General features: G+C 39.3%; 1 protein-coding gene and 1 long non-coding RNA gene across 17 annotated transcripts in view; both read left to right on the top strand.

Annotated features, from left to right (window-relative positions):
* LOC105686400 (protein alan shepard) overlaps positions 1 to 14,617 on the top strand; it is a 36,223-nt gene that overhangs the window by 17,222 nt on the left and 4,384 nt on the right. For 2 of the 16 annotated variants that reach the window (XM_048652383.1, XM_048652384.1), the window contains exons 3-12: positions 6,158 to 6,496; positions 8,605 to 8,880; positions 9,013 to 9,227; positions 9,316 to 9,374; positions 9,724 to 9,869; positions 13,232 to 13,389; positions 13,495 to 13,648; positions 13,738 to 13,929; positions 14,124 to 14,216; positions 14,390 to 14,538. In XM_048652383.1, the coding sequence (XP_048508340.1) occupies positions 6,158 to 6,496; positions 8,605 to 8,880; positions 9,013 to 9,227; positions 9,316 to 9,374; positions 9,724 to 9,869; positions 13,232 to 13,389; positions 13,495 to 13,648; positions 13,738 to 13,929; positions 14,124 to 14,216; positions 14,390 to 14,538 (1,781 nt within the window). Of the gene's footprint in view, positions 1 to 6,157; positions 6,497 to 8,604; positions 8,881 to 9,012; positions 9,228 to 9,315; positions 9,375 to 9,723; positions 9,870 to 11,780; positions 11,787 to 13,231; positions 13,390 to 13,494; positions 13,649 to 13,737; positions 13,930 to 14,123; positions 14,217 to 14,389; positions 14,557 to 14,617 lie in introns of all 16 variants that reach the window. The other 14 variants (XM_048652394.1, XM_048652391.1, XM_048652386.1 and 11 more) reach the window with 14 other exon arrangements.
* On the top strand, positions 7,181 to 8,508 carry LOC125500257. Its single transcript, XR_007277522.1, has 2 exons — positions 7,181 to 7,313; positions 7,379 to 8,508. It is a non-coding gene; the product is annotated as an uncharacterized LOC125500257 (long non-coding RNA).

A 14,617-nucleotide genomic window follows, 5' to 3' on the forward strand; every position in this document is an offset into this window, starting at 1 on the left:
AGAAAATTATGTCATCACGAGCGTGTAACTAGACGTGATTCCCTCTAGCTCTAGCTCCCCCCCTCCCTCCTCTGTATGTACATACGAAAGTTCACATTAGTCCGTGGGATTTGGCGTATGACGCAAGTGCCTATGGTGATACAGAAAAAAAAGAAAAAACACATATCGATAGGGAGTACATATAACCAACATCGTGTGAATGTAATACCTATTAATATACATATGTTTATGTACGTTGAACAGCACATGACTTATATTTATATATATATACATATACATTATACTCCGATGGTTTTATAAACTCTGAACAGTGTGCGTCTCGTTTGTCAGTTCAAGCTCGTTGACAATTATTATGTCATACGTATGTACAATGTACACATACATACATACGTACACGCTTACCGTACGTAATGTGCGTGTAACGCGTGCACGATGACGAAAGAAGAGAGAGAGAGAGAGAGAGATGCGCGCGCGTGGGTGCTAAATAAACTCTTTAGCTCAACCGAAGAAACTTATCCTCATCGGGAGGAATTTCATCTCCAGATTCACGTCGATGAACGTCATCGCTCGAAAACTAGGATCGAAAAAGGGGGGGGGGGGGGGGGGGGGGGGAAAAAAAAGTCGAGACGAACATATCTGACTATTCGTTCTCACTTGTCGCGCTTCTGGGTTACACGAACCGCACAACGTTGCGGGATGCTCCGAATTAACCGATTCAAGGTAAAGATCGTGCGAACGTCGGAGGCTGACGCGTCGGAGGTGGAAGGCCTCGCTTCCCGTGTTACGCCGGTCGGTCGGTCGGTCGATCGGTCGCTCCGCGGATCGAATAGTCGAAAAATAGGCATACGACGAATATCAAGAGGATAGCAACAACGCGTGCGGATAAATTAATGACCGGAGTGCCAAGTAGTATAATGGTCACAGTCTGGATCGCTAATCGTTGTGTTCGGTACTGGTATACCGCCCTCTCCGCCGGTCGGTCGACCCACCGCGAACGCCTTGGCGGTCGTTGAACTCGAAACTCTTCTTCTCTCTTCCCTTCTCTTTTCTTCCTCTCTCTTTCTCCTTCTCTTTTCTCCTCTATCTTTCTCTCTCCTTCTTCGTGTACCACCACCACCCCCCCCCCCCCCCCTCCCACCACCTCTCCTGAATTTAGCCCTTTTCTCGGAGTCTGCGCCCGATTGATTCGTCGCGCGCGACTAAGGGATACGCCGTGTGAAATTCAACGTCACAAATCGGCTATACTGTATTGTATATTATTGTACCTGAAAAAAATCATAAAATTTCCATTCTAATACTCGCTGAACGAAATTCCACGTTAACTGCACAGAAAGACATAGTTCACGTCACACCCCCCTTATTGCGGTAAATGTTTAATTAATTAATCGATCGGTTGGTTGGTTTTCTTTTTTTCTATTTTTTTGTTTTCAATTTACTCCTTTTCTTCGGTTTCCGCAGGTACAATCGGAATGTTATATTAATGAAATAGAATTTTATCGGGTGTTACGCGTACCATTAACCTGCCATTTGTGAATTCCATTCGCTGAGCGTACAATGTATGTTACTTACTTACCTCCGTGTATAACGTGTGTGTTCAACGCTGTAAGAGTAAGTAAGTAAGTAGGTAGGTAGGTAGGTAGGTAGGTAGGTAGGGAAGGTACGTAACCGTCAAGGAAGAAGCGAGTTACGCGCGTGCGCCAATCGTTAGTGAACACCCTGTACCGTACCAGTGTACCCGCCTCTGTTTCACATCCAACTCGGCTATTCCGCTATCATCGTTGACTAAGAGTCGCGTTCGTGTGATGCGGTTACCATTATAGCCATGTCTCTCGTTACGTCTATTTAGTATCCATACGTGTTATCTCGTTAGTATCGGATGTACAATTCAAATCTCTCGCCACGAATAACTTCTCTTTTTAATCGAAACCACCGATGCTCCCCCGCAGTCATTTTGCTTCGTGACAAATAAAATGTACACACCCTTCTCTGCGAACAGATAGATAAAAAAAAAAAAAAAAAAAAATGGAAATATATATATATAGATAGATATAGATATAAACACATCGTAATAACAATAATGATTTCGTTTCACATTTCGCTTACAATTAGGTGTTTTTTTTTTTCTCTCTCGCTCAATGAAAATTATGACGGCATTATTGTACGAGCTTATGCCTTTTCATCTCGTAATATGCGATCCCGCATGACATGTACAGGCGCATCACATGCATCGTCAGACGTGACGATTATCGAGCAATCCGTGATCGAGTCTGCAGTACAACGCGCTGAGAATGCGTTCGGGCAATTTTCATGTAGACAATGACCTGTTAATTATTCATTCATTTGGAGAGAGAACAAATTTATTCTACACGGTTTTCGCGATAATTGCGATTAAACTGATTCGTCGATAAGGAGAAGAAGAAAAAATGACCTTATAGCCGATCGTATATGTATAAGTAACGAGTCTGCACCTCTTCGCGATTCAAGATCACGGCGTCGTCAAAATTACCAAAACCCCGAATGACGCTGGCGATTCCGCGACAGCGCAAAAACAACGAACATCGTAATCTGCGGGGCTCCGTGCAGCACAGAGATACAAATACAAATACATATACAGCGGAGATGAGTTACACGTTGAATAACGAACGTACGTGTGTCGTGTTCGCGCGACGGTATGTACAATACACACGATACGACTTACATGCGGATGTCACGGGTACAATAAAAAATTCTCCTCCCATACAACGTTACGGTATATATAAGCGTAAGTGTGTACGCGCGATACGATGCGATGGAATGGTAACAGCGCCCCGCTAGTTTGACCAAGCGAGAGCAAAGTGTCGTCGTCTCTACAGTCTAGCGTTGTGCGTCCGTCGTTGCGTGTCGTTGTCGTCGCGGTTTTCAAGTGTGAGATTGCGTGGACTACTCCTCCCTCGTCGTCGTCGTCGTCGTCGTCCCACCGTCGTGGGTGTAGAGATCCCAGAGTGAGTGGCCTGCACAGATAGTGAATGAGTGAGTGAGTGAGTTGGTTGGTCGGTCGGTCAGTTAGTTAAATCCGTGTGTCCGACGTGCATACGTGCTCACGTACATGGGGCACACATAGATTTATATCCGCGTGCAGATATCGGAATAGCGAAAAAGTTTGTTTCAAATTAAATAAAATAACCCGAAACTTGTGTTAATTGAACGAGTGGACGAATGATAAATTTCTAATAAAAAAAAAACAAAAAAAAACTAGTCAATAAATTTCTGAAAAAAACAAACGAAACGAAACGAAAATTGAAGACAAAAAAAATTTGAAAAAAAAAAAAAAAAACGCCGGTAAATGTCCTACGTATGAATCGGAGCGGAGCGTCAACGCCCCACTACGAAGTTTACCGAATATTGTAGTAGGTGTATCATAGGTAAAAAGAAATAAAGTAATCAAAATTTTTACAATAAAGGGATAACCAGGAACAAAGCACAGAAACAAAAAAAACAAAAAAAATCAATCAAACAAACAAACAAACTCTGATCCGATCTCTCGTGACATGCTGCGGTACCTCAATATGCAGGTACAGAAAGAAAGAAAAGAAAAGAAAAGAAAAAAAAAACACACAAATTACATAGCATTAGACGAGGTATAATGTAATTGTACGAGGTTTGAAAGAAAAATTAGAGAACAAAAAAAAAAAGAAAACAAAAAAAAAACTTGGAAAAACTGAAGAAAAAAAATTGTTGTGATGTCGATGGAAATATTCGGTTCCGAATACTAATTGCATCTTACAATTATACGCGTACGATTTTTATCCAGAGGGCGTATCATTACACGGCTATCTCGAATCACCGAAACAATAATAATAATAATAATAATGATGATGATAATCATCGTCGTGACGAATACGAGCGATGAAATTAATTCACAGAGCGTTATCTGCGGTCGCTGGACAGATGATATACGCGATGATGATGCTCGGGAATTCGCTAATCAGAAATTATAAAGAGAATATTGTATATCTGACGGTGTGCGGTTCGTGCATGCGAGAAAGTTGCACTGATATAAATGTGAGGAGAAAGAAAAAAAAAAAAGAAAAAAATATAGAAATAATAATAATCCGCCAACGTCGCCGATTCAGATCTCCTTTACGATATACGTGTACGTAGACACACACATGCACAACGTACACATCGTCTTATATAAATAAGTTTATATTATTTAACATTTCATAGCAGAGCGCACGGATTACCGAGAATTCTGACTTATTATTTGATTGCCGCGAGATTAGCCGTTGCTGAGATTGCATTCGTCAAGTATAGGATATATCCGTTCGAATTAATCACGCACTTCGCGGATACGTTATACTGGTATTATAAAATTACTGAATAGCGACGGAGGAGCATATATGTATGCAGGCCGCGAGTGCAGTGCGTCGAACGGGCCGGTTGAAAGGTGAATTTTTTAGGTGACCCGATTACTCGATTAATCAGCTATACTGCTGCGCGACGCGACGATACAATTATGACAACGCTCCCCGTACTGCTCGTCGAACTGCAATGCGACGCGGTCGTTATTAATTATTATTCCCGTGCAGTTTACTTATTTTCTACGCATACGTACAATATAACCTGTCGTATCGTACGCGCACACCTGTACACATCCCTCGCGTGTACCACTTAGCGATATGCTCGTAAATTGCTGTTTGATATACATTTTTAATAATTTCCTGGAGGCCCCCCGAGTACTCTAATTTTCATTTATTTCCACACTTTTTTTTTTTTTTTTCTATTTTTTCTCTCGTTTCGTTTCGTTCTTCATAAATTATTATCGTTATTTTTATTATCATTAGTATTTCTTTTTTATACATATACCTTTTTACGCTAGTGGATTACGTGTACATGTGGAACACCCGAGCGCTCGGTGACTAATTAGTTCTATCGATCCGCTCAAATATTCCATGACAGATCTGGAATAAAAAAAAAAAAAAAAGTTTTACATACGTGGGAAAAATTTCATCGCAATAACGAAATTGAAATCGGTATTTTTAATCGATATTTATAATTTTACGAAATATGCGGCTTAACGAATAATATGCATTGGTTGCACACGATCGTGTTGTGCGTAATATATTTTTTTTTTTTTTCTTTTTTATGAGGCACTAAAAATAGCGATACCGAATTATATATACCTATGTCAGCGTAATTCTTGAGTAGATGAAAAAAGGAAACAACTGCTATAAAGCTGAATTATTTATTCATTTGTATATAACACTCGGACCTCCATGTCTACTATTCTGAACTTGTAACGAGGTTTTCGAATAGTTTATTTATAGTTTATCGAGTTGCAGTTTAACTACATCTTGATAGGTTCCACGAAAAATACTAGAACGAAGATTCGATCTTATCTGTCGTGTAACGTACGGTAGAAAAAAAAATAAAAAAATAAAAAAACAAGAAAATGGAAAAATGGAAAAATAAAGAAGTCTTATCGGATTTCGTGAAATGAATTAAATATAACCGTGTAGAAATACCTTTGCCAAAGCTAATTCGTTCGTCGCGCTTTTAATATGAATATCTGTAACGTACGTGTACGTATATGATTATAATGGGAACTGCTCACGCAAGGCGATTTATCTCCGTAACCGTTACATGGATAGGGAAGGAAAATGTTTCATGCGTAAGCTTTTGTTTCAACAAAGAACAGAAATGACCAACTGATATAAATGAAACGTTTCGACAATGAGCTTCAACTTCCGCAGGATATGGTCCATGACTAGATCACGATGACGTTGATACACCCGTATAATAGACGGTGTAAAAATGAATTTTTGATATTCCACCGTGCGGCATAAAGCAGCAAAGAAAAATTTGAAAAAAAGCAAAAAAAAGCAAAAAAAAAAAACAATAATCACAGCGGGATTCATTCATAGAGCTTTGCGAATTTCTATATCCATCCAGTATAAAGTCTATCGCGGTGCGGGGATTACGTAATGAAAATGCGAGCGTAATATCGTATTCCCCGGTGATTCAATTTTCTCGATGTATAATATACCCGGAAATATATATGTGTGTCATGCGCGATTGTGTGACGCGCGCATTGACCGTTTAATTAATTGCCAATATCAATTGGGGCTAATCGATTTCTTTTTTATTTTTTTTCACCGCTCGTTTCGTATGGTTACAGGGTACGAATGGACAGAGACCGACGTACGCGGGTGCCAATAACGGAAGTGCGGGTAACGGGGGAGCAGGAGGCGTTGGCGTCGGACCTACCGGAGGTCACGGGCTGAAGGGAGGCGCAGGCGGAGGTCCGAGGGGTGGAAATCCGGTGCAGTATCGCCCCAGCGGCACCGCCGCATGGGGCACCGTTCCGCCCCACGCAACGACACAGGCTTACCCAACTTATCCGAGATATCCCAACGCGGTTTCCGCTGCCGCAGCCGCAGCAGCCCAAATGCCAGGCAACGCGCAGCAGCTTCCTCCAACAGCTACACCCTACACGCCCTATTCGCAACACGCATCGGTAAGTCACCCCAAAAAGAGTAACTCTGCATCCTCCCACATGTATTTTGGAGATCGTCGTACCATAGATCCCGAACCTGGGAAACGAATAGAAAGAGAATCGAACTTGTACCTGTGTCATCCTCCCTACCTCGTGTACATCATACCCAGCTGTACGAAGAGGAATTTTCAACGATTTTCAAATCTGTAATCGGTGCGTTTCGGAGATGTGATCCTGAGCTTGGTAATCGAGAGAGATAGCGTCGTCCGGATCACGTATAATCAGGGATTATTTTCAGCTGAAATTTACCACCTCGCGTGTAGTTCGAGGATACGCCCCGTACGTACGGACATCTCTCTATACGCTCCTGGTATAGTAAAATCCTCTCCTCTGCCTACGCCCACGTAAGGGCGCAAAGGCGCAAAGGCAGCGAGGAGGCCCTTCGTTATTGATCCGCTCACTTTCTTCACCATTGCACGTATCTTCGGGGGTCTTGTTCTATCATTTCGTTTTCATACCGCGTATCCTTCACCTTGGGATTGATCTTTCACTCGTCGTACGGCTGGACCTGCGATTCGAAATGTTAAGAATTATTGATATCGATCATATTTCACGAACGTATTCTTCGTCTGAAATTTTCTAAGAATAATTGAATACCTCGCAATTCGACCGCTTTATAATCGGAGTTTTGTCCTTTCACGGTGATCCAACCGGAAAATTTTCACATTTTTCCTTGACACGCGAAAGCTCAATTATAACCTGCTGGTGAGGCGCACGTGCTGTGCTTGAGACGTTTAACAGGTGTCGAAATCGCGAAGGTGTACTAAGGTGTAATAAGGTAGATAAAGAATGCGTGAATTTCTTCCTGTACCTAAATGGAAAACCGTTTAATTGAAATAGCAGTATTTTTTTTCAGGCAGAGTTCGAGTAGTTGACCCATTTGAATAGCGATACGAAACTCGCGGAAGAATCAAATGAGGCGTTAATCCATGTGGAATTTGATTCTACGTATATCGTTGATACGAATATGTAGCAGCGAGAGAATAGATAGATCGTTTTGATGAAGAGTCGTTCTCGCGAAACTGCGTGTAACATGATATACGTTTTATTACTAGGTCACGACGGTTGCCAAGAAAGATGAGACATTGCTTACCACTGAGACTCCGAGGAAAATATCTACTAGAATCTCCAACCAAATTAATCTACCGTTCATTGTTCTGCACGAATTTTTATCTATTTTTACAATTCCATACACGACAAAGATTACGAACGCGATAGAAGCAACGAGAATTTTGTTTCTTCTCTTTCCTAAATAAATGGAAGTCGAAGTTAATAGTGCAGGATGTCTATGTTATCAATGGTGCCCTCGCTAACTGCATCGCTGCATTGCCGACACACCCCAATAGTTAGTTTGCATTTGCGTACGCGTTTTTCGTAAATGTATTGGTATATCAATACCTACATACCTAGCGAGCTCGAGACTTTGTTTCTGCGATTTTTCCTTTGTTAGTTCAGCCGTTTCGCCCACTTTTTCACTCACGACAATGGCGTGTCAGTCGATTTTCAACATAAAGGTACTGTGCGGGCTGTGGTAGAAGACTGTCGAGAGCGAATTCCGCTCCATTTGTCAATGATTTTATTACGGTTTTAGTCATAGGGCGTTAACTTTTACGTTTTGTGAATTGTTTGAAATAAATGATAATTATAATACAAGAGTGTACAACAACGTAACTGTTCTAGCTCTAGTTATTGACGTGATGTAACGCTGAGTGTGACAGATTCTTTCGATGTATGCATGCACTAATGTCACTTATCGGAGACAAAAACACGACAACGATGACGACTAATTTGATAAGTTAGGAGAGTAGCGGTTTTGAAACGAACAACGGTGACGACGTTATTATTTCTTTATTTCTTTTTCATTTCGTTCTGTTTTCATTTTCTGACAAAGTGATCGACCGTGGAATCGTGAAATGTTCAAGTAGATAAATCTGATTGAACATTGTTTAATTCATAACATCAGAATTAATTTTTCAAATATGGGAGACTTTCAAAAGAACGAGGCATTTTTTTCTACGGCACCCAGAAAATATCCTCGGCCGTATTTTAATCACGTTTATAATGAACAGCCGCCTGGCCTTCTGTCAACCAATTACTGTTGGCCAAATAGTGCCATGATGTCAAACGGTCAGATGATGTCTTGGAAAAGACAAAGACCTGGCGGGTTTCTCAGGAGTGGCAACGGATTCTATGCACCGAATGAAAATACCCCGATGCCTCCCCATGCCAGGCGACTGTTAGATTGCAAATCTAATAAAAATTTTGGCATGAATAGTCTGGATACGCGTGAGGGCATTCCCACCAATAAATTTAATAAAACTGGACAAAGAACAGGCGTTGCATTGGTACGCTAAATCTGATGATATGTTCAGCTTGAAATTGTAACATGGAATTTCATAAACGAATTTGCTGTTGTTTGAGAATTGGATTGTGGAAAATCTTTTGTTTTTAAATTTTAAATTTTTTCATTTCTCCAGTACGGAGGGCAGAGAGTTCCCACTGCCTCGTCACCTGCTAACACAAATAGCAGCTCGAGCAGTGCTACAGGCAGCCAAAGCGGAACCATGAGTACCAGCCTTAGTAACAATGCTATGCAAGGACAGCAGACGGAGCAGCTCTCCAAAACAAACTTGTATATTCGTGGCCTGAACCAAAATACTACAGACAAGGATCTTGTTAATATGTGTGCTCAGTAAGTCGCCATTTGTTAAAATAATCGGAATCGATATTGATGACACTGGATGTCCACCTATACTTATTTCTCAATATTTTATTTATAGGTATGGAACTATAACTTCTACAAAGGCGATTCTGGATAAAAATACAAATAAATGTAAAGGTACTTAGTTGAATTTTACACTTTTTAGTTTTATGCTTGTTACGTTACGTTCATAATCTGCATACTACTCTGCCAGAAGTTAGACCCCACATGTCGAACTAAGGAATCATAATTTTGTGCATATTTGTCTGTTGAATTTCTTCATCAACTATTTGAATAAGAAACAGTTTTCGAAAAGCTGATATAGCAAATTTGAATAAAATTCTTCCGAAATACCAGCTAATTCAAGCCATCTGATATCTGGGGGAGTACTTAACTGGTATGGTAGAATCTCTGTGCCTTGTTCTACAATGTATACACTGTCATTGAAAAGGCGTGACAATATTCTCATAGTTATGTTGTGTTTCAGGTTATGGCTTTGTAGACTTTGAGTCACCGCTGGCGGCAGACACTGCTGTGAAAGCACTGATGGCCAAAGGCATCCAAGCGCAGATGGCGAAAGTGGGTATCTGGTTGCTCCGTAGACTGGCCAGTGTACGTTGGTTGTGCATGCAAGTACAGTAATACCAGAGTAACAGTAAACCTCTCTTTCTCTGTCACCCTGACCACAACCTTTTCTCATAGATTGTTTAGGAGTATCGTGATATTCATCATTTTAAATTTGTCAAAATGTTTTCCGTATTTTTTACACTCTGACGATCAACGATAAAACATCAAATAAATATAAACAAAAAAAGGCTCTTTGCTCAAGGTACTATTGGCATCCAGTTCTGTAATTTTGACCAGTTCTTTGACTGAAAACGAAATTCAAACATGGTTAGTTGCGACAAAGGTATCACAAAATTTTAATATCTTTACGGCATCCTGAAACGATCTATCGGTCCTTTCTTATCAACCAACAGCCTAACTCACTTATCCAAAAACTTTCTAAGTTAAAAATTCTATCTCTTATTCTATCTTAAAACCTACCAACCTTTCGATGCTTGCTGCTATACCTCGGCCACTGATTGCTCATACCGCTACATCAACATGTCTAAAAATCATGTCTGAGAATTGCATTTTATCTCAGCCCTAACGTAAGCCTTTAGCAATCATTAATATTATTCCCATTAAATTCTCACTGTGTTTTTTACAAAAATTATAAAAGTGGTCTTTATTACCACTGCCATACTCACCTAAGTACGTGTACTAATAATGCATAAAGTGAATATTAATTCAACATTAAGAAGTTGCTTTGAAGTATGGCAGCACGGACAAAGTCAGTAGTTAAATATGTTTTACCATGAATACGACGATGTTATCATACATATTTTTTTTTTCTACTATATTATCTATAATATTTATCATAAATTTATTATAATAGCTATCCACCTATTTTCTGAAAAAAAAAAACATCGGTCAAACGTAGTGATATTATTTTCAGTCTTCATTTTTTCAAAATACATTTGGTTACATGGACATTGAATTCACTTAGGTGTCGAGATCCCATTTTCAATCACAGATGTATCGATCGCCAAACGAGAATTGGAATTCATCTGTATTATCCATAACTAACTCAGAATGGTTAGTCTGATCTGACGCGATATACGCACGTAAACGGGGTGCCAATATCAGCTGTAATAATGAGCGCAATATTCTAATGTATAATCAACTGTCGCATGTTGTATGAAATAACTAAAAACGATCAATCTATCGATAAATAAATGTTCAGGTCAAACGTTACTCGTCTACACAACTCACAATTGGAGATCGAAGGGGAGCCTATTTTACATATTTGAATTATCATTCTTTCTGATTAATATATCTAAATACGACCAGTTTGAATATTTTTTGGACGATGGGTACAGATGCATTCGATAGACTTCATTATTCGATTTGTAAATTACCCAAATGCCCTGTTCGCTGAAGTAAAATGTGCAGTTAAATCAAATCCCGTGTTAAAGCATGATCAGGTAGCTGTCGCGAAACTTGCCTTCAGGGGGGGGGGGGGGGGGGGGGATGAACATAAGTTATAGTAAATGCTTAACTGAGAAAGTTTTTGTTTCTGTGAATGACAAACAATGTATCGTTGAGCAACGTCAGCTTCACACGTTAACGATTCGTCCCTGATAAATGAGTGAATTTTTACTATCTGAATATATTCATACTGTATTGTTTGATGAATAATCTAAGAACCAGAAACGAATTAGCTACCTGCACGAAAACACATCAGCATGGAAATTCGCGTTTGAAAATCATTGAGATTCTAATAATATTGAAACTAAATGGTAAACTGCTTCGTCCATTTGCGGGGTGGGACATCCAAATTTTTGATACTACCCTTTGCGTAGTTACACTTGGTTTACCTGCAGCCCTTGTATCGACATACATATAATAATCATTATTTGAAAATACATCAATGCCATCGGCTTGGCTTAAGCCACAATGTTTTCATTATCTGTTCTTTGTTTTCAATGCATTCGCAAGATTGAAGTAAATTGTCGTAAAGTATAAGTATATTCAAGTAATCGTAGATTTGATGATTGAGACTTGAGAGAAATGGTGGATCTCAAAATATGCTTATCGGTGCACGTTTTTCATGACATAATCAGACACTATTGCGGAGCACTGAAAATCGGGTAGTGTACTGTCCCGTTTCGAGCACTTCATCTTGTACAAGGATTGCCGATTCAGCTCCCCTGTAAAAAAATTCACTAACCTTTCGCGTGTCAATTGAAACAAATCAAGACATTAGTCATTCATATTATTCCCGTATCCTGCTCATCGTTCACGATACAGATGAAAAGAATTTTTTTCCATCTGAATAAAAATGAAATCAGATAACAGTGTATGTGTGGATGAAACAAGATTAGATTTGGTACTTATTATTCCACCTCACTAAATTTCATGCAATCATTTTTGCATCGTGGGCCTATTCGCTAAATTGTTAAAATTTGATCATTCAACTCACTTAATAAAAATAACGTCATGAGATCACCGCTCAATAAATCTTTTTGTCGCATGCACTAAGCAAATTTCGAGAGCCACCAGAATGTGGTAAAAAGTACTGCCATGAAGCATGAAATATCTATGAGGATAAAGACAAACTTACCTTGATTCATTCAATCGTACTTAAATAAATATTCATTATTGAAATTGGTCAAAACGATGAATATAGCTCAATGATCTACTTGTAGTTTTAATACTGTAGACATAAAATATAATTCATAAAACTCTCAGTTAAAAAGTATGTCAATAATGTGAATACATGATGTCGCTGAAGAAATCAATTTGCATCTTGTTTGCTCAATTATCTTATGACATCAAAACGAACTAATACATTTCAGTACTTCAGCCTATAATTACAGTGGAATGGTTTCCGATCATTTTTTCACCCAATAGCTACTGGTTAATCGTTCGATCGTCAAAATTTATTAATCATATTTCGCCGATTTTTTTTATCACGCATACCTCTACTCATCTTGAACTCGGATTAATCCTTATTGTTGGATAATTAGGTCCGCACTAAGAAAACCAAAATCCAATACTCGATCACTAAAGATTCGGAAGAAACGCTATATCATTAAATTTAAAAAATTTATTTCGCATCTTCTATCTATGCCCTGCATAGTCTTCAGTTATAGTTCTACTATCTTGGATAATCTATTGATAATACAGTATTAATTATACTCAAAAAAGGAACAGTAATACTCATTCGTCAAATTGAATCGTTTAACATTTTAGTCCATGTCTAGTACCTCTGATACATGTACTTGCTAATTTAGTATGTACTACCTATTGTACATAGATCGATGTTCTAAATGGGAATTTAAAATGAGTGAAATCATTTCTCTGTAAACTTCAATGAATCCAAAAATTTTGTTAGATACTAAAAAAAAAAGTCAGTTGCTTGCATAGTGCTTTTATTTGTTCCGCAGCAACAGGAGCAGGACCCTACCAACTTGTACATAGCCAACCTGCCCCTCAACTTCAAGGAAAATGACGTAGAAACTTTGCTTGCTCAATACGGCCAGGTGATTTCGACACGTATTCTACGTGATCCAAATGGTCAGAGCAAAGGTGTCGGGTTTGCAAGGTAATTGATGACAAGATTATTTTACCTCCTGGACAATTTCAAGTTTCGTTATTCGAATCACTTTGTAAACCCCTATTTTATTTGTATATCTAATGACCTTTGTAGAATGGAATCGAAAGAGAAATGCGAACAAATCATTCAGATGTTTAATGGAAAAGCATTACAAGGAGCAAAGGATCCTTTATTAGTGAAATTTGCTGATGGAGGCAACAAAAAAAAGACTATATACAAGACTCCCATATGGAGGGAACCTGGCGATGTGAGTCTGATCACGTTATTTTTTATTTCTGGTTTCGAAACGGGAATCCCAATTCAAATTAACGTTTTTTCTAATTCTCACTTTTATAGAACATAGCTTTGAACTACGATGCAAGTGGAGTTGGTCAAAATGGCGTTGCAACGGCTCACATGCTGCCTGCGGCAACATTGGCTCAGTATGGTCGTCACTATGGCCAAGTTCCTGGTTACAGTGTTCCTGGAGGCCCTTGGGTCACCCCGTACCTCGTACAAACGGCACCACCGCACATGCAACAGGTTGACGTGAGTTTATTCGCTTATCGGGACATTGCTCAAATTCGAATTGCAACCAAGTTCAATATGTTCACATAAATTGCATCTTGTCGTCAAAATTGATCAATTGGCTACTTTCAACAAACAATCCGATCCAAAATGCTCAGCTACAAAATTACGGTGAAAAAAGACAGACAGTCAATTTTATCGTATCATTTTTACAGATGATGCCATCAGCTGATCCAAGCAATGCGCAGTATAGCATAATGCCACAGCTAACGACACAAATGTCCACTATGCATTTGGGAACAGCTTCCGTGAGTAGTGTCATGCTATTAGATCGTTAGAAAATATTATGAAAGCATCTTATAGACTCACACAAAGCAGTATCAAGCCACGGAGTTTCTTTTTCTAGATTTAATGAGATTATCATTTCATCCAGTATCCAAAACTTTACAAAGGAGAACTAATGTTGGATTTAAATTTCCAGTACATAGCGGCGAGCCCTCATCCATACCCGTACACTACATACCCTGCACCTAGCATTATCCACACCATGCCGATGGGTGATTCTGAACAGACGAGCAACGCAGCATCCCCGGATGACTCCTATCAACAATACCAGACTCAGCAGCCCAAGTAGGCCACAGTTTATAGGTTAGCGCGAGTATAGTTTTTTAGTAGCAGCCAAATTGACCAGTGCTTTTTTTATTTTCTT

The sequence above is a fragment of the Athalia rosae genome, chromosome 3 (assembly GCF_917208135.1).
Source record: "Athalia rosae chromosome 3, iyAthRosa1.1, whole genome shotgun sequence".
In the NCBI taxonomy this organism is placed as follows: domain Eukaryota; kingdom Metazoa; phylum Arthropoda; class Insecta; order Hymenoptera; family Athaliidae; genus Athalia; species Athalia rosae.